This window comes from Delphinapterus leucas, chromosome 3 (assembly GCF_059928025.1).
Source record: "Delphinapterus leucas isolate spDelLeu-1000000601 "Yukka" chromosome 3, BTC_Dleu_Yukka2, whole genome shotgun sequence".
Lineage (NCBI taxonomy): Eukaryota > Metazoa > Chordata > Mammalia > Artiodactyla > Monodontidae > Delphinapterus > Delphinapterus leucas.
Genome location: NC_143131.1, coordinates 54,955,075 through 54,975,738, shown reverse-complemented (window position 1 = coordinate 54,975,738; position 20,664 = coordinate 54,955,075). Strand labels below are relative to the sequence as shown.

The window sequence follows — 20,664 nt, the reverse complement described above, 5'->3', positions numbered from 1 at the left end:
GATACAGCCAAAACATGAGGAAAAAATAAAGACTTGCCACTAAGTTTTTCCATGAGGCCACGGTGCCTGAGCAAGTAAAAGTTTAGCCCAATCAGGGTACTCACCTTCCAGAGGATCTTTATTGAGACCCAGCTGGCTAATGATGTACCTGGGAATGTCAGTTTTAATAACCTGTCCTTCTTTTGCATGGCCTTCTGCTGCTTCCAATAGGTAGTAAAATTCTTCAGGATCAAACTCCTAGCAGAAGACAAACAGAGATGGATACTTCTTCGAGCCAAAACTGTCTGTGGTTTTATTACATAAACCACATTCACAGTAAACTTGCTGGATATACATGGTAATAAGTTATTTATACAGAAAGAAGGCAGATGGATTACTTCATTTAAAAAGCATATAATTTTCAGTTCATATTCAAAGCCTAATCATATTCTAAGACAATACATTTCAGTACTTGGTAACCCAAAGATAATTTCCATTTCCAACTTCCTTGTAATGTGACTTTGAAGGTGCTAGGCTCCACTTAAGATATCTATCTTATTGAAAATGAACAGGTCGGAATTTTTAATTGTGCCTTTTTAGTAAAGTTTTAAAAATCTGTGAATCTCATCCAGAAGATTCAGTTTCTTTCTCTATACAAATAGCCACAAGAGAAATAATGTTAGGATGCATTTTTCTCAAAGGTTTTGTAGGAAACTCCCTTGGTACAGAGGTGTCCAAAAATATGAGAAAGAAAAATCCCCAAATTTTATCACCGAGCTCTAAAATTAAGTTATTAATATTCACATAATATGAACATTAAGAAAGAAAAATATGAAATTAGTAACTCCAGTTACCTCTGTCTTCAGTAAAAATTTGGGAACACGTTTTTCCTAAGTATTTTATTTTATTTTGCTGTCTGTTGCTTCTAGTATGAAATAAAGATCTTAGGATCACATCACTCTAGATGGATGCCGCGGATTTATGTGTTGTAAACAATTATAGATTTAAAGCACAGTTACTGTTTTCAGTTAGATTTCCTAGATCCTCCCACTCCCAGAATTTTTCTCATTTTGATTAGTGCCCCATATAGGCAACTGTGGAATCTCAGTATTTCACCTGAGAATTACTCAAGTATTTCGCCTGAGAATTACTCAAGTATTTCTAAAGGCCATACGAAAAAGCATGCTACAGAGTAAAGCCAAACCATTGTCCACGCTCAGTACCCTTTACATAAAACTACAACCAGAGACAAGGCAAGCCTGGGACTACAGGCCTAAGAAGACTGGTCGGGGGAAACATTCCCTAAAACTCTCAAACTCCAGTTTCATTTGAGCTTTAAACATCATGGAAAGCAGCAACATCTTCAGATCTACTTCTAAGCTCGCTTGTTTCTATCTTTGATAGGCTACATGTACTTTAACTATTTCTCTTCTGATTAAGAGTGATTACTGTAAAAAAAAAAAGTCATTTCCCCTTTTAGGGCAACATCTCTCTTAGCATGTCTGCTGCTGTCCAGAGAAGCAAGTTTTGATGCTAAATGGTATTTTCCCCCAAATTGAACAACTGCAGGGGAGTACAAGCCTGTGGTGCATAATTCAAAAGGTACAACAGGAAGAGCAGGAAAAACTCAGACTTCTGCCTGTATCTGCCAGTCACACAGTTCTCCTCCCCAGAGGCATCCTGAGTATTCTTCTTTCCCTTTATCCTTCCAGAGACACTCACTGCTGAATGATGCTTTTGATTCTGTGATTCCAAGGGTCCCGGCCATTGATGGAAAGCCTTCCTCCACCACACACCTACCTTTCTCCTCCAGACTCACCTTCCACCACATCTCACTATGCACAGGTATATGTTTACGGGGCTATAAACATTTCACTGTTATAGAAAACTATGAATCTTAATTAAAATAAGAGCAAAACCAAAGCAATAATCACCATGTCTGTACATATGTGTACATAAAATTCTGAAAAGCTGTATTGTACTCAGTGTTATAAATAACTATTAGCGAAACTTAAAAGTGAGTTTTGACACTACATTAAGCCCCATAAAACTATTCTTATGTTCGAAGCTTCGTCTTTGTTCAGTGTTGACTGAAATCTCAATCAAAATTACATAAAACAAAGCAAAGATTTTAAAACAGGAAAATGGTCACTGACTAAAGAAAGTATAATTGATAAAACAAACTAATCTTGGAAAGTCTCATTCCTTTAGGTCTGGATAAGGCCATACTGTATTCTCCGAATGGACTGCTGACTAGCACTTATTTCGAACATGCCACATTTAAAAAGTAACAATTATAACCACAGGTCACCGTATATCGTATCTCTGATTTCCCTCTCTCTTCATCTTGGCACCTCCAAAAAAGTGGGGTACAGAGAGTGTTCTAAGTGAGCTACAACATAGAAATTATGCTGAGATAAAGTCAAGCACCTTATTTCATGATCATTTTTTAGGTTTGACCAGACTGTGATATAACTATCTCTTAACACAACACAAGTCCTAGAACTTTTACTGAAAACCAGACAAGAAAAAGCACACACGGCTGTTGTCATCAACATTCACGTGTCGCTGTTTCTCTTGACTCTTTCTATTTAGCTCTTTGAAGCCAAATGCAATTGGAGCTTTCTGGTGGTCCCTGCTTTCCCACAGCTAACAATAAATAACAAAATCACCTCGAGGGGCAACTCACCAGGCACTCTAATAACCGAGCAGGACGGGCAATAACAATTAGGATCTTTCGAACTAGCTGTTTAATAAATGCCAATTCTCCACTTTCTGAACGATCATGAGCCTATGAGGAAGCAATGAAAAGAATGATGAGACAGAGCTGCTCCACTAAATGGGAAAGAAAATCAACAAAGCATGCTAATTAGATAGCTGCAAATATCCAAAAATTAAGCGACTTAGAAAATACTTTTAAAAGGTTGAGAAGCAGACATTATCTCTACATAAATGGACACTATTAAACGTCTATATCTACAAAATGGCTCTATCAGCTAAATTTTAATTGTAAAACTTTGATTTATTCTCTGTGTTAAAAGTCAAATATTAGGGCTCTCAATGGGAACCGTGAGTGAAGTACACATTAAAAGTTCATGACACATTGAGTACATGGTACGAGTAGAGTGGGCAGCCGATGAGGAACCTTGATTTTCTAGGTGTAACTTCTTAAGTGTATGAAATGGCTAACATAGCGAAGGACTGATTCTGTTAACCTGGGCATTTAACACATTCATGAAATATGTTTTATATATACAACACTATTAGCCTGTAAGTTAGTTATTTCATAATATGTAAGAAGTTGTACACTGCTTATTTCAAATGTTAGGTGAATACTGTTTATACTTGGATACATACATATGAATTTGATTTCACATAATGAATAAATAATACCTAGATACTCAACTCAGTAAAACTTAACTGACTCAAAATCTTCTAAAATTTTCTTTTACATGTTGCCTAACATGTGAAATCTAAGCACAAAAGATATCCTGAGGACAGAACTTAGTTTATTAACAGGCATTTTAATTTTCAATATTTTTTGAAGAAATGAGGTAAATCTGTATCAAGGCAGATATAAAACCAAAGTTTTAAAAGTTTAAATATAAACTTCTACACATGCTCACTTTCACGCTTTCTTAATTTTTATGATTTGCTTTCCTTCAAGGATTAAAAAAAAGTATCAAGGTGATGCTGGTGCAATAGAACACAATTTCATAGATATGGTAATAAACATTTAAAATCATTCTTGAAGGTGCTTTATTCTGACAAGAACTAGCCTGCCCATAAAAAGAAGTGTCAGACCAAACCTATGAAAAATGATTATACCTAGGAGTAGTGTGTTTACTAAATTTAAGTCATTAAATCAAAGGCAACTTTCCAAAATGTAGGTAGAGAAACCATATACAGGAAAAGCCAAAAAGCTAACATTTAAAAGAAAAAATGACCACTGGTGAATAACTGTAGAATAGAATGTGTTTAAAGACAGCCAAGTGTCAACTATAACTATAGGTTCTAGTAACCAGTAAGGATGTCAGGACACATACGAGGAGACATACATAATATTTAAACTGTCTTTAAGTTTTCTTTTCATTTTGTAACAAAAACGGATTTAGGAAGATACAGTGAATGCCAAGAAATAAGGTTATATGTCTTCTTTATAGTTTATCCTTAATCAAAACTAAACAGAAAATCTTAAAGATGAAGCCAAAAAGACCCACCTAACTTCTGGACTGACATTCCTCTTACTATAATAATTACTGCTTTATAAATGAAGGAATATAAAGAAAACCTAAAAAGCCTAAACATGTTTTGGTGGTCTCTTCAAGGAGAAACAAGAACTTTATGTCTTAAAAAATTAAAAATAGCTCAGATTATACAAATTCCATTTCAAAAATTGTAAAAATAATCAGTTCATTCCAACTTCTTACTTCTGAGAATTATCAGCCACAACCAAGGCCAAAACACACAATGAGTTATCCTAACACAAATAATATTTTGTCTGCTATCAATAGGGGAGATGGGAACTTTGTTAAAACAACACCAAACAAAACCACACACTCAGCATGAGAAGAGAAATAGTTTAGTGGCTGCCGGCAGCAAGCTCCAGCATTTCTGGATTCCCTGTGTTTGTGCTTTAAGTGTTGGTCAGTATAAAAAATACGGAGACTAAGATTTGAGAGTAGGTTATAGCTTCCTGTGCATTTTATTTTCTTTGGCTAAATACACCTAAGTGAAAAAAAGAATGGAGACATAAAAGCGTTCCTCTGGAATTGACCTAGACCTCAGGACTTTAAAAAGGCATCAGTTAAATCAAGCTACTCAACCTCAGGGGGACTTGGCCTGAGTGTGCAAAGGATTGACAATGGGAACAGTGGCGGGGAGACAGGCTAGGCGGGCACACAATGTCATGGCTGGGAACTGACAATAATTGCATCGACGGGAAGGCAAAGCCAGGCCTCACAATGTGATTCTATCCAAAGGAGCAAGTTCCCCTGTGACCTTCCCCAAGCTCCAAACTCTGGAAGGACACTGTGAATATGATTCTGAAGACAGTTTTAATTTTCACAGAAGGACTGAAGGAAAATGTTTATCTGTGAAAATAAATAAGAAAACATCCTTATTCAAACCTGACAATGCTCTTTATGTTACACACGTATACATGTTTCTCTGCCCAAGAGAGAAATTTCTCTAAAAGTCAACAATGTTAATCTATTACATGGTGCATTCAGATGATTTTTGAAACCCTAAGATTTTTTTAGTTGCCATGAAACAACCTGCCGAGTCTATCATACAGAAACAAAATTAAGTGGGGGATTTCAATGTAAATAGCTTCAGCTTTGGGTTCTACCCTTTTCAGGGAATGCCTATGAAGGAATGAACCACAGAACTCAACCAGTAATTATGGTAATAGCCTGGGACTGAACTATAGAATTAAGGAAGAAGTATCTCACAGAGGTAAATTAATTTTCATCATAATTTATAGTAGAATTGGTCCATGACAAATTGGAAATGGACAACAAAACCTGAAGACAATGTGTTCATCCAAAAACAGTCTGAGAAACATGCCCTTAGTGAGCTGCAAGAGGTTGAAATGTGAGAAATGGGAACGGAGCATAGAAAACTCTGTTGGGAGGTTTAGAATGGAAAAGGGAGGAAAACTGGTGGCTGCTAGTCAGAGAGGGATCATCTCATCTTGCCACAACTAAATTCAGTATGAGCAAGGACAGATGAATTTCTAGAAAATTAGGATGCCAATATTTTCTTTCAGTTCCATGCAATTATTTACACAATCATGCTTAGAGAAAACCACCTACGGTTTTATTTACATCGGCATAATGTATGCCGATGGGATACAGAAATACAATATATCCAAACATATCGGCTAAACAGGTTTTACTTGTAGGCTGTGGCTGATCAATTTCAGTCAGGACAGCAATATTATGCATTAATTGCATTCCACTATACACACTCCCTTCCTGTCCTGGGTGTTATCAGGAGCTAGGACTGCAAGTGTTAGGCCTGGAAGGGGCCTGTGTTTATCTGTCATTTTAGAAATTGGATATTTTGTTAGAAGAAAAACTGACACTAATGAAAATATAAGTTGCCATTTACTACCCAACACCACCTGCAGGTTGATTAATAGGACACATGGCCTGGAAGAAGCCAGCAATTTTCCATTTAGCTTTTCCAGATATTAGAGCTAGATTGCATCATCAAATAATGTACATACACTCAGGCAATTTCTAACTTTATGGTTAAGGAGGGAAAAAAAATCACTGCTTCAAAATCCTTCACAATCCACTTATCCTAGAGCCATAGATTGTTGGGACCCAAGGTTCCTGTAAAGGTTATTAACATTAACTTTCTATTACTCTAAATGTTGACCAGAATCCATTCACAGCAAGTAGCAATCAATTTTTTTTTTTCTTCTTCCTCTTCGCTTCCCTGGAATATGAACTCTGTCTCATGGCTAAAACTTTCTGAGCAAATGCTCTCATAAAAATTTTTCTTATTTCAGGGGAAAAGCAAAACAAATCAGAAAACTTTATAAGGTGTAGGGTCTATACCTCATGTAGCAACTTATCTAATTTGTGCTGTAATTCAAGGAAGTATCGTGAGGTGATGAGACCCTGGTGGGATTTATCCAAGCAATCACGAGCCAGTTCAATAATCTGATGGTGAGTGAAACTAAGCACTCCATCTGCGAGGGGGAGGACGTGGTCCGGGGAGTAGCTGGTGATTATTTCCTTTAGGCGCTCTTCCATCTGAGCTGTAGCCTGTTTAGAGATGACAGGCACACACGGATGTAATACAAGGAAACATATATGTAAACAACTCAATAGTCACATTTATCTAGCATTTACATAGACCTCCACAAGTTATTAAATAGAATTCTAGAAATTAAATTTAAAAGAAGCCTCCCTTCTGTAAGATACTATAATGGTACATATATATCATTATACACTTGTCAAAACCCACGGAATATACCACACGACAGAGAACCCTAATGCAAACGATGGACTTTGGGTGATTATGATGTGTCAGTATGGGTTCATCGATTATAACAAACAGACCACTCTTGGGCTGGGCGGGGGGGATGTTGATGGGAGGGGGCTGTGCATGTGTAGGGTCAGGGAGCATTTGGGAACTCTCTGTACTTTCTGTTCAATTTTGCCATGAACCTAAAAACTAAAGTCTATTTGGAGAAAAAAAAGAAAGAAGCAGCAGCAGCCTCACCATGTGGGAAAAAGATCTGAGGTATATAGGAGAAACTGAATCTCCCAGGGTGATAATTACTTTTTTCCTCTGCCCTATCAAATGTAAAGTGGTACATGTAAGCTTCTCCAAATAACTCAGTATCTGTGAATTGCTGTGCTCTCATTTCAGATCTTGGGCTCTTTCAGATAGATTGCCAAAAATATCAAATATTGTAGCTCTGTTTTTACCTATTCAAAAATCAGGATCGTTGCTGGAGTTCCACAGCGTGGGCCAAGAGTTTGTTCCTTTGGCTGTGTTTTAATGTACTAGGAACAAGCATCCTATACCATCCTTACTCATACCTCAAAAAGCTACATCATGGGCAAATGGCCAAGGGGATTCCCTTGGTAACATAAATCTAAAATTTCCTTCCCAACTTTTATTTCATTTTCTGGGATCCCCGACTGCCTAATCAATGTTCCCTGCCTGCATTAATTGTATATGCTGGGAGACTCCCTCTACCTCCTGTTCCCTTCTAAAATCCTAACCAGTATTAACTAGTATAGTCAGGATCTATTTCCCTGGTGAACAAGTGACATGTGATAAATGGCTAAAATGGCTGTAATCAATGACATCAATGTTGGGTTCATTCCAAATAATAAGTACTCTACTCTTGATTTATGAAGCCAAAGACTTCCTTTTGCTCTACTGCCTAGGGTTACAAAGGTGATGGGGGAGGGACAGGAACAGAATGGAGAAATTGCTTCTCCCAAATGTGTAGGAACACGCTGGTGGAAAAGCTGTGGAGACGAGGTGACAGGAGCTCCTTGCAGCCAGGGCATCCGGCAACAACCCCTCGTCAAGGCCTCTCTGGCTCAGTCCAAATTGCTGGTCTAACAGGGAACACTGCAACTGGACCTTTCCTTCTAAGAGGGTTAGACGTACGATTGCTAAAGGGATTGGAAGCCACGGAAAAGAAAAATCGGGTGAAAAAAGTAAAAGACTTTCGTGACACATACCAATTTACAGGCTTCTGAGGAAAGAAAACAATTTCTGCTTGACCATACAGCAGCAGGCCCGGAACACGGGCAGAAGGAGCACCAGGGTCCAGAGGCCTTTCAAAGCTGACGCTCTCTGGAGTACCTCACCAGGCTCACCCAGTGGGTAGGACAACCAGTGGCACTCACGTTACAGCCAGTTCAGCCCACGGAATGTGTGGCTAGTTCTCGGCAGCTTTTAAAAATGTTTAGTGATTTTATCTTTCTAAAGAAGGCTATGGTGCTATTTTATAAAGAGAGTCCTCAATGGACTGGACCATTACTTCCCACGACAAACACCTTACAGATGCTAAACCTAGGTTGCCCACTTGTTTAGATGCTAGGCATCTTCAATGCAACTCATTACCTTTGGGAATCTTTCCTTGTAGACATGGTTCATCATAACTATTTCATGGTCACAGCAGGCAGGAGAGCGTCCAGGGCTGCAGGCAAAGCAAATTACCCTTTTAAACTTGCCACAGCATGAAATGGAAATAAGCTTTTCATTTATAAACAATTGGTTGCATCAAAAGTACTATGCAGTCTTTGTAAGAAAAGTATATTAGGTAATAAACTACAAAATCAGTCATTAGCACGCATACATACTCACAAACACACAGAAACCCCGAACAGTGTTCATAAAGAAAGCTCCAGAAGTGGAATGCTGCAAATTGATTATAGCTACAATATAAAGGTTCAGAAAATGTTCTTAAATTGTGATTATATTTTGTATGTAGCATGCGTTTGCGTGGTTCTAGAAACCAATTAATGAACTGCAATATAAAAGAAGACAGGGTAGCTACAAACAGCAACATCTAGGGCACGCTGAACTGTATAATTTCACACTTTCACCATACACCTGCGCTCTGCCACGTGCCACTGAAGAGGTTTAAGAGTTTTCCACGGCACAGGTGTCACCACTGAAATCCATTTTCTGGCCTGGCAAATATTTATTTGGGATGCTGAGGAAGGCACTGTGTACAGTACTAAACACAGGCATACAACTCTGTGTCTTCTCTATTTCAACAGGAGGTGCCTGCTCCTTCCTAGTGGTATACAGTCAGGCAATTTCAGTGTGAGTTTATGTATTCCACAGAGGACACAGCTGCTTGTAGTAGCTATCCTAGGAACTCTTTTCGTAAAGCCAAACATGGCACCCATGTGGTAAAATACGACGAATGAATATCCATTGAATGAGTACAGCTCTAAATGAATTTGTAAAATCGGTCTTTTATTCCATATCTCAAAATAATCTAACACAATTGTGCCATGTAGCTGCTTTTACTATAAGACACTAAATAAGAAGGGTACAAGGGGAAAACGCTTCTCAGAAAACTCTGATGTTCAGCTGAACGCCTGACAAACTATGTTTTACAATAAACCTTAATATATCAAAGCGGACCAGCTCTACAGCATGAAGATCTCAAACTGTGGAGGACCTGAAGAAGGACTACCCTGCTCCCCTTGCAGAGAAGGACCTGTTGTCCAGCTGCTGGGATTGCAGAAGGCTTCAGCTGCCAGTCCCTTCAAGGATGGCCTCAGCTACAGAGCCCCCTCACCCAAGGCCATGTCCTTCCCAGGGTACCACATCCCAGGACTGAGGCAGGGATATAAAGGAAGGGCCATCTGGCCCAGAGGGACAGCTCTGATGGGTCGTGTCATCCCTAGAGCTCCCTGTGGGGTTGGCTGCAGCTGTCAGGTCTGCACTGCAGCTAGATTTCTCCCTCTGCCCAATCCTGCTTCCTCCCCAGCTCCCACAGATGTACTTCCCAAGCAGTCCCTAATAAACATCCTGGTCTGTGTTATAGAGTCTGTTTCCTGAAGAGCCAAACTGTGATATACGTAATTTTTTGAGACAAGGCCAAAACAAAACTGGCTCTACTCAGTGTCAAATGGACTACATATGGTACCCACAAAATACAAGGGATACAGACTCCTAACAATTTGCTCCTAATCCTGGAGAAGGTAAGACTTGTGATGGGAGGAAAGAATGAAAGATCTGGGTGGCTTTTCGTAAAGTGGAATCTGAATTCCACATGTGAACCCAAACGTGCTGTCCTTCCTTTTCAGCCAAGCCTCTTCCTCGTAAAATATTAATTGATGTAGCACCATAATTAGATGGTCTTGAAATTTCCAATGGCTCGAAGTTTCTCTAGGTGGTCCCTGTAGTCCATCACGGTTACTGCTACCACAGCAATTAGCAAATTGTAAGGATTTAAAAGAAAAGTACTAAGATGCCTTTCAAGGGTAATTCACGATACCACGTGTAGATGGAAAACTATATATAGTAGTTCATAAATTAATTAGCACATATATGAATTACAGGACCAAAAGTCTTCCCTTGAAATGGTTGAAAAGAGATTATCCAACTCATTGAAATTTTTCAATCAGGGCTACAAACCTCAGACTTCGGGAACGGGGGCGCATGGGTGTATTCCTGCATCTGTTCTCTGTGGCGATGCTTTCGGTGGTACAAAAATGTTTTGATAAGAAGTGTAATTCATCTGGTGTTGGTTGATATGGTAACTGGTGCAACTTCTCCTGGGAGGAGCAGGATGACTAAAACAAGCCAAAGTGAGGTTTTAGGACTAAAATTAGAGAAATTCTTTAAATGAATATGAGATCACAACATTAAATTTTGTTATATCACCGTTTTACACTACATCCTTTCCATGTAATAATTACAATAGCTAGTGCCTCAATGTATACCTTGATGTTGTCTCTGGGAGGTCAAAATGGCTTCCATATTTCATCTCATTTGTCTATAAGATAATTTCCCAAAACAAAGCTTACTCTCTGGAGAAAACCCAGGCTCTGAAAATGGATAGGACCCAGTCAAAGCCACAGCAAGAAAGTGACAATTGGAGTAAGAATTTAGGTTCATTAAATGACAGATTAGTTCACATTGGTATCCTTGCTTCTACCACTCGCCACAAACACTGTGACTTTTAGGTAAGTAACATAAAGTGAATTCTGTGATGTATGGTCATAAATAGGTAATGGGATCTCTCTTTACAAATCAGGCTACCCTTTGATGCAATTTCCATCAATATGTGTCCTGGGTAAAAAGGAAAGGGGATAAAGAAGATACTTGTCTTACTAATGCCATTGTTTTAAAAATTGGAATTTTCTATTTCTGTCTTCTTTGGCTTAGGTTTCTTTAAAAAAAAAAAAAAACCTTCAATGCTGGTGAGTTTTTTGTCCCTTGAATATAGATTTGCTCTTTGAAAACTGTCATTCACCACTTGGAGCAAAGTAAGGTAGAAAAGGTGAATGGCTAAATAACGCTGCTTTTAATCAATCTGAGAAATATAACTATAAAGCGAAGTGATTGCTTTTTTTGTTTGTTTTTATTGAGAGGTGAACTCTTTAAGCATTCTAACAAAAGAGATGAGGAATGTCTGAGTAATGGAAACACAGGTAGAATAAGCATATTTTGAAAGATACCCCTCATTTGAATCTTCCATTCTAGCAGGGTTTTTTTTTTTATTTAAAGAAAAAAACAAACGTGCCACACTAAGAGCACACTTCATAAACACTGCAGCATCACAACGCAGTAACTAGAAATTAATGACTAAAGCTTAAAAGTATCCTTATACCTTGAAATTATAAAACACCTTCTAAGTAGATACTGAGATAAACAGGACAGGACTTTTTACAGTGTAATGAGATTATTTTATAAACTATAAAAATGAGGACACTACTAGAAAGACTTATGAGGTAAACCAAAGCTCTATTCACAAAGTACAGGTATAGTCTTAAATACTGTCACTACAAAGAAAGAAATAAAACACACATAAACTAAGTCAACTCAAGAGATCAGTAAAAGAATAAGAAAATCAATGTCAGCAGGAGAGAAGCAGCAGCGATAAAAGCAAAGATGATGAAATGAGCAAACAGAAAAACAGAATTAAGGATTTGTACATATGTCTCAAAGGTAAGCAATGTCCACAATTCTGAATCCAAGAATTCAAAACCCGGAAGTTTGTTCATAAGTATACAGTAATCCTTTCAGGTGGCAAAGCATTAATTGAACTGATGGAAAGCTATTTAAAATATGTATTTAATCCACTTAGTATGAATGTTGATTCAGGTTGTTGTAGAAATATTAATGTAGTTGATTCTGAGCTGCTGACCCAATTGCTGCTGAGCTGTTATGTACAGTACAGGGAGGATCATGTTACCTTTCTAAAATGTGAAAGTTAATTTCCAAAACACACCAGGCTCAAGAGTTTCACATAAGGTACCGCGGACCCGTGCTTGCATGGCAAGGACACAAACTACTTCAGGAGGGTGGTTCCCTCTGTGGAGTGAGGGAAGAGAAAGGGAATGGGTGCGAGGGACTTCAGTTGTATTTTAATGTTTAATTTATTTTAAAAGTTTATTTAACAAAAAGCTGTAGCAAATATAACAGAATATTAACACGTGCTAACCCTAAGATGAAAATTTTGTGGTTATACCATATACATAACCATATAACTGAACTCCATAGGGAATATGCTCTGGGCTTACTGATGGGGATATGTTAAAATGAATGAGGAGGTGGGATAAGTAAGTGTTAGAGAAGTGAGAGGCAAGGGGCTTCTCTGGGGAGAGAGCTTCTCTCTTCTCAGTTGGAACAAATAAGGTGTAAATGGGAAAAGGGTGACACCGAACCCAAGCGACGTCGAGATGAGTTTATGGAACTGGGAACAACTGTAGGCTCTCCAAATGGCCCAGGGATTCAAAAGGTACCAAACAGGGCCCCAAAAGTGAGTCAATAATGGACAGCAGAGAAGTCCAGGGGTCAGTTTCAGCAGAGGTCAGGAACTCAAAGGAGAACTTGTGAGTCCAACAGAGGCTGCAGGTGTCATCCTCAGGACCTCATATACTTACTGAAAAGATACTTCCGCTGGTCAACGCATCCTTGGAACAGCACTTTTACTAGAGTTTCAAGAATTAGTTTGGGAATTTCCCAATAAACTGAGTCCCATGACTTTATATTTCTAGTATGTTCTCTAAGTGTGGCGCCAGTGAGTCTCATCACCCAACTAGTTTGCATGTGACTTCTGACTACATGAAAAATCAAATCCACTTTCAAAGAGTGAAGATTTACAGAAAAAAACTGTGCTTCTACTTCTCAAGGCAATAAGAGTTCCCCCAAAATGTTCTGAGTAATGGTATCATTCAAATAAACATTTAGTCTCTCAAGATAACCATTTTGCAAGGGATGGTATCCATATGCATGTGTAATTTTCCACTTGTTATTTATTAAAAGTAATATTATTTTATAGTCATACCTCATATTTATAGGTATTTATTTTCGTATTTCCATTCTTTCCCTCAGCAGAAAATAATTCATCTGGTAAGAAATACATGCGAGATGTCCTCCTACTGCTTCGATTCCATATTACTTATATTCAAATTAAAAATTATGTTCTGAATATTATCTTGGAAAAGCTCTGCAAATTAATTTTAACTACAAAATTTGAAGTTAAGAGAAGCTGCAATAGTAAATATTCTGTGGAAGGACTGATTCTCCACATGGCCAAATCTTTCCAATTTCAGAATAGAGCATTTTAACACTTGTGAATTTTGCAGTTTACATAATATCCAAAGGATCAAGACATGGCGTTTACCTTTCAGGGTTAGTAATCCTGGAATTCAGCTAACAACAATTATCTGTAAAACTTAAGCTGCATTTTCAAAGTGTCTGTAACTTATTTGTACATATTCTGTGTTTTCATCTTAACAACTAAAATGCATTTCTAATTAGCTACATCACAACCAGTTAACCCAGAAAATGAGACTCTAAGAGTGATTCAGGTTAGATTTAGAAAAGAAGAAAATGCAACTCCTAAGCAGTTTTGCACAATGATCGCCCTAATATATGAAGGGCGAGAACATAAAGAAACTGGGGTAAATGAGAAGCAGCGTTTTAGATTTTCAATTAGCATTTTTTTTTTTTTTTTTTGCGGTACGCGGGCCTCTCACTGTTGTGGCCTCTCCTGTTGCGGCGGAGCACAGGCTCCGGACGCGCAGGCTCAGCGGCCATGGCTCACGGGCCCAGCCGCTCCGCGGCATGTGGGATCTTCCCGGACCGGGGCACGAACCCGTGTCCCCCGCATCGGCAGGCGGACTCTCAACCACTGCGCCACCAGGGAAGCCCTCAATTAGCTTTTTTATCAATAACCAATAAGGAGAAAAAATAGCCAAACTTCTGGGCAACAGAACCTACACTCCCCAAATTTAACAGTTCCTTTGGTCTTTTGGTAAAAAGGTTAACTTTGAAAGTTAAAATTTGATTTTGAAGGGAAGAATAGGAATAAGAGATCAACAATTATACGATACTACCTTCTTCAATAAAATAAACACTTAAGAGAAAAGCTGCCCTACCTCTGGGCAGAAGCTGTTAGAAACACAGAATACATGTGTGTGACTAAAAATTGTCTCAGGAAGCTTTCTCTTTAGGCATATATGCAAGTCAGGGACAGCCCTGATTCCATTATGACAGATGGCCAGGTCAGATTTATTAATTATCAGGTTTGTTTTAAGAAATACCTTGTAAATTCCTTTAAAAAAAAGCCAAGCGCCTAGAACCCTTACTTGTATTCTTACTGCTACGACAAGGGGGTTAGTAGACAGCCCTTCGGTTCATTCTCTGGGCCTCAGAGTTTTGATCCATAAAATGATGACAATGATGACAACCACATTATGAGGTATGTTTCTACAATTAAGCCAATCAATGCGTTGTAAGTAGTGAGGCTAGTACCTAACACATAATAAGTATTTATAAAAATATAATTTCCAAAGTAATCCGTACCAAATGGGGTCCAATTCTATGTAGCTCACCTTTGCTTTTTGGATTCACTTTTTAAAATAACGTATGATTTACTAGAGATGGAAAGAAGAAAGATCCTGTGTTCTCCCCTATTTTTCTTGCAAAAGAGAAATTTCTGTATCCAAACTATAATAAAACTTGACTGAAGGGCAAAGCAAGGCGATATAGTAAAAATAAAAAGGATTTAGAGTCAAGGAACATGATACACATTTGGGGTATGGGGAGGATTCAGTGAGAGTATGTACGAGTAAGCCACAGGGGACAAATACTCTGTTTACTGGTGGTTGGGTTCTAATAGGAGACGCTTAGGAGTCTAGGGAAGAACACCACTTAAAATTTGAAAATTATTCTTTTTGCTTTTTGGTCAATCAATGTCAGCGTTCATGTTCACACTGTGGCGGCCCATACTTTCAACATCTAAAATATGTGTATAACTGAGTCACTTTGTTGTACAGCAGAAATTAACACAACATTGTAAATCAACTATACTTCAATTTTTAAAAAGTAAAATAAATAAATAAATAAAGCTCCGTGGAGACATATCTCACAACATCACTAATTTAAACTGAGAAAGCATGTATCTGACCCACTGAATCACTTCTAGTAATTGCTAGGGCTCCTGTTGAAATGTAGTTTGTGGCAAGAGTATCCCTTCTTCCTCTATCCTATTTTCATTGTTTCATCTTGTCTCTTTATTGATCTTAATCTACTACTAAGTTCTTTTAGTCTCTCCTTAAAAGAAAGTTCTTATCCAGAAGGCACAGATTTAAGGCTTGACATTTTCTTTCTTTGAATGAGAAAAACTAAAAAGAAAACCTCTGCATATAAGCCACACAAGAAAAAAAACGACCCAGGCCATCAAAGTTTAATGGCATTTTCAGTACTAATATCACTGGCATGGAGCCAAAGCAATGAAACCAGATTATGTTTCCTCCTCCCACCCAAAACACCAAATAGTATGAAAAAGAAAGCTCCCAGTCTCCTCCCAACTGGTGATCCGGGGACTCACTCAACTTGTGCATCATAGTTTAAAAGCGTGCAGCGAAAAGTATGTCCTTTTAATGTTTGTCAGCTCATCATCTGATGTGTTGCCTACTCTGAGGGGCAGATATGCAGAAATTATCCTTTCCTTCCTATCAGGAAGCACCCAGAGAAAGCACTGCCTGTGTAAGAGCTCTGGGGTGTGAGAGAGGAAAAGTCGGGCACTTACAGAGACCGTGGAGCTGGGCGTGTTTGTCCCATAGCCAGAGGAGGGGAGAGAAGCCAAGGACCAGCGGCGTCCATCAGTCCTGGTGAGAAAGTGAGATTAGCTTAGGCCAACGCTGGATTACGGTTACATGGGAACCCCAGGGAAACCGAGTATTTTTAGTTGAACAAATGACACAAACACAGTCAGTGAGGATGTGGAAATGTTCAGCAAGGGCCAGAGTAAACAAACATTATACAGCAGGTTGACTTTTATTTAAAGTGAATCAATACACCCAAACAAGCAGAAAGTGAATGGGGTGATCCATATTATTGATCTCTCACTAATACACTTTGACAAAATGAATACCAGGGATAATTACATCAGTCAGACTCAGCAGATTCAGATGAATAAAAACAGAAAGGGAGGAGGAAAAAACACTCTTATCTGGAAACTGATAACCGGGGCCATGATCTTTGGAAGGGCCTGCATTCCAGCATGGTACAAGAGCCTGTGGGGACTTCCATTGCATCCTCAGGACTTTCTGCTTATTATTTTCAAGGGAGCAGTCCTACTCATCACACGGAGGGGAGAAGGGATCGGGGGGCTCAAGACCGGCTCAAGCCTTAAGTGGCAAATAATTTGAGCACTAAGAAAGTGACTGACCTTGTGCACAGACTCTCTTAAGAGTTATTATACCTTCTGACACGACCTGGCTTTATAAAGTGTTCCAGCAAAAGCCTCTTGCAGGGTTTATGAGTATGCAGCACAGCTCTAGCCAGTGAGAGGGAGGGAAGAATGAAAATTCTCCACTAGTGATAGAGCCTAATGCAAAGAGTAGGGTCACCTGCCCTAATCGTAGAGGCAAAGCTGTCAGGAGTCTTAACAGAGTATGGTTTTTATCTCCAAGTCGTAACAGGACGGATAGCTTCTGGGCTGAACTCTGGCTATGAATTATAGTCATTACAAGGGTCTCAGATGAGCTGCTGGAGTAGTAAAGACAACACTGTCGCTAAGGCAAGGGGACACCAGAAAGTCAATTTTTTCTGAAATCTCTGGCGTTCCAGAACCATTAATTTACTAGCAATTTTGAGTGAACTATGCCTTCAAAATCACGTAACAGTGTGAAAACAAATATACACACATTTGCCACGAGGAATACAGGAAACACATACTTTTCTAAAGAGCTATACTGCTTTCTTAGATGCAGGATCATATGTAGACTTTTTGTAACTCATGATTAGATTAATCTACCAAATGAGAGACAAGAGTAGACCAAATTTACCACAGACACATTCACAGTAAGCTGAAGTCGGGGAATTCACCAGCATTCGACTTGAATCTGAGAAATGTCACAAGCAGATGTTTATGTAAAAAACCGACACTGTAGCCTAAATCACAGTCAAGGGAGAATACAATCATAGGCCACCAGGGATGTTGCCTCCAAAAATGCAAATGGTCCACAAAGACAAAATGGAGGAATTCAGGTGGACAAATCACAGAAGCAGTACAATGTTAAGATTTTAGTAAAATTTACCTGTCATTTCTGTGACCATGGTTGGAGTACAATTGAATCAAGTATGGTTTTTTTTTTTTTAAAAAAGAAGCAAAATAAGATGTTTGTAAATATACCAGATAAAAGGAATGAAAAGAAATAAATCACATGTTCTCTAGAAATAATTTTATACTACTGAAAATGTTAAAAGAAAATAATTCTAAAAACATGCTTATAAAGACATCTGACCATCAATTAAATGGACACAGGTTGGATCTAGTTTATTTACCTAATTATTAAAGACTTAACCCATTCCTGGACTTTCTATTTTAAAAAGCTCCAATTTTTAAATGGACTTGTTCAGTCCATTTAATAGCAATTATCAGAAACTAGTCTCTGGAAAGAGTGAGGGACACAATTTCCCCCACCATGATTTTGCTTTGTGATTCCTTAACTCTCCTTTCCCTCAGGTATCAATGAACATATTTCAGATAAACGAACAACTCCAAGAGGAGACATGTTCTTATTAGTTCTGAAGCATAAATTACATTTGCTTACTCTGGAAAACACACAACTAGAAAGATGTTTAAACAAGAATATGCTCAGTACTCTGTGCAGCCACGGACCAGAAATAAGTTATGTCTCATAAAGTTGCCTAAGTTGTCCGTGTCTATCTACTCCAATGGAGCACAAAGGACCATTGCATTTTCATTACCATGACAACTGCCCGTCAGAAATTCCTATATATGCTATATACAGTGCTTAAGAGAGAGCATGCCCTTTTTTGAAGAAAGCTATCACAAGTATAATTTGGATCCTACTAACAATGTTCTCTTTTCTTTGCAGCAGCTACCAGTAAAATGCTACCTGAAAACAAGAGTACATTCTTGCCAAAGCAACAAGGCTTTTTTGAAGAGTGCTTTCTTTGTGGGTGGAAATCTTAATGTTACGCTAAATGAAAAAGTAAGAAGGGAAAAACACCTGATGGGAACACAGGATACAAAGAGATTGGCAAACAAAAAACAAAAACAAAACCCCCCAAAACCCAAAAAACCCACATCATTTCAACACTAACCACAAAAAGTTAGATTAATATGGTATAAAACAAAGGAAGAAAGAAAAGTCCCTATTACAACTGTATGAAGAGGAAGATTTCTTTGTTTGTTTGTTACAGTCATCTGGTGTGAAACATTTTATGGTCTAGCTGATATTGGAACAAGATGAATTATGCCAATATAATGCAACCAGAGTAACTCTGCCCACCAGTGCTCAACAAGTGTCTCATGACCTGACCTCTCAGCAGGCAGGTCTGTTCCAGTAATTTGCTTACGGAAATATATTCTGAGATTTAACCTGACAAATAACAGCTAGACAGCTAGGAGACATCCACAACGATTATTCAGGGCTCTATTTCCTTTTTAAAATTTTTTTAAAAATTTTAAAAATTTATTTATTTATTTGTGGCTGCATTGGGTCTTTGTTACTGTGTGCAGGCTTCTCATTGCGGTGGCTTCTCTTGTTGCGGAGCACGGGCTCTAGGCGCATGGGCTTCAGTAATTGTGGCACGTGGGCTCAGTAGCTGTGGCTCACACGCTCTAGCGTGCAGGCTCAGTAGTTGTGGCGCATGTGCTTAGCTGCTATGCAGCGTATGGGATCTTCCCGGACCAGGGCTCGAGCCCGTGTCCCCTGAATTGGCAGGCAGATTCTTAACCACTGCGCCACCAGGGAAGTGCCTCTGTCTATATTTCTAATGACAATGAAAGCAACTTATGTTACCTAAACCTCTACAACTTCTGGGGAAGGCAGAACAATGTCATTACCTCCAGTTTACCACCACCAAGAAATAAAACATTAAGTAACTCCACAATCAGATGGATTGTAAACCAGCTTCATCACAGTGATTAGCAAATTACAAAATATGTTTCCTTGCTCCAGACAAAATCACAGTGATTAGCAAATTACAAAATATGTTTCCTTGCTCCAGACAAAATCTACTACACTATGATGCTCATTTTCATCCTTTTATTTTAACTCGATACTAAAAAATTAACTTGATAATTTTGCTCTCAAACACCTATTAGATAATATGGAAAGCAAGTGTGTGTCATCCTATTTCCCAGTCTGAAATTCAACATTACAGGGGATGTCTACTGGGGGGTAAATTATCACATTATAAGTAAGATCAGAAAAGATTAATAAGTCTGACCTTTATCCCGTCACCCAAGAATAATTTTTAAAATAGGACAATCTCTCCCCTCTGTTGGACTGAATATACAAAATGATAAAATGTGGGACTCCCTAAATGGCAGTACTTCCTGAAGGCTCAGAAATGCACGCCAAATGGTAGGGAATGGAGACCCATGGAATTTCCATGTTTCTTGAATGAAAAATCAACTTTAAAATGGAAGAGAAAGATGACTGATGTCAAATAAAAATAGGCCAATTTGAGTTCACATAGCAAACACAGGGTTCTATTTACTTGAATAAAAGTTCAAAAAGATGATCACTCATGTCCTAATCTAAATTAATGCTTTTTGAAGAGTGTGGAGGGAGTTCCATCTGGAAATTCCTGCAAAATGAACCAGAGGTCTCCTGTGATAATCTTCTGTTACGGTTTATTTGTCGAAAATTAACATGCCTAGGGGTTTGTGTATTTTTTTTTTTTATAGCATAGAAACCAAATTCATCTGTCCTCCAGTCAGCCACTTAATTATTAGATTCTCTTCATTTTTATAAATCTGGCAGGATTAAAAGACTGATTTCAGTCGCGTTTAAATGAGGGCTACAATGACATTTGCATTTTCTTTCTACTTAAAGTAATTAAAGGCATTCCCTTTTTAAGAGAAATGTATTTTAAAGACTATGGTATGTTCTCTTTTTTTAAAATCAGTTTTTATAAGATTTCCCTTTTCACTTAGAATGGTACCACCACAGTGAATTAATATTC

General features: G+C 38.3%; 1 protein-coding gene across 15 annotated transcripts in view; it reads right to left on the bottom strand.

The window, feature by feature from the left end:
- Positions 1 to 20,664, bottom strand: part of MAST4 (microtubule associated serine/threonine kinase family member 4) — a 569,622-nt gene that overhangs the window by 58,091 nt on the left and 490,867 nt on the right. For 14 of the 15 annotated variants that reach the window (XM_089908940.1, XM_089908926.1, XM_089908928.1 and 11 more), the window contains 6 exons: positions 16,247 to 16,325; positions 10,618 to 10,775; positions 8,584 to 8,659; positions 6,549 to 6,758; positions 2,669 to 2,770; positions 105 to 237 (listed from right to left, as the gene is read on the bottom strand). In XM_089908940.1, the coding sequence (XP_089765066.1) occupies positions 105 to 237; positions 2,669 to 2,770; positions 6,549 to 6,758; positions 8,584 to 8,659; positions 10,618 to 10,775; positions 16,247 to 16,325 (758 nt within the window). The remainder of the gene's footprint in view (positions 1 to 104; positions 238 to 2,668; positions 2,771 to 6,548; positions 6,759 to 8,583; positions 8,660 to 10,617; positions 10,776 to 16,246; positions 16,326 to 20,664) is intronic. The other variant, XM_089908939.1, reaches the window with a different exon arrangement.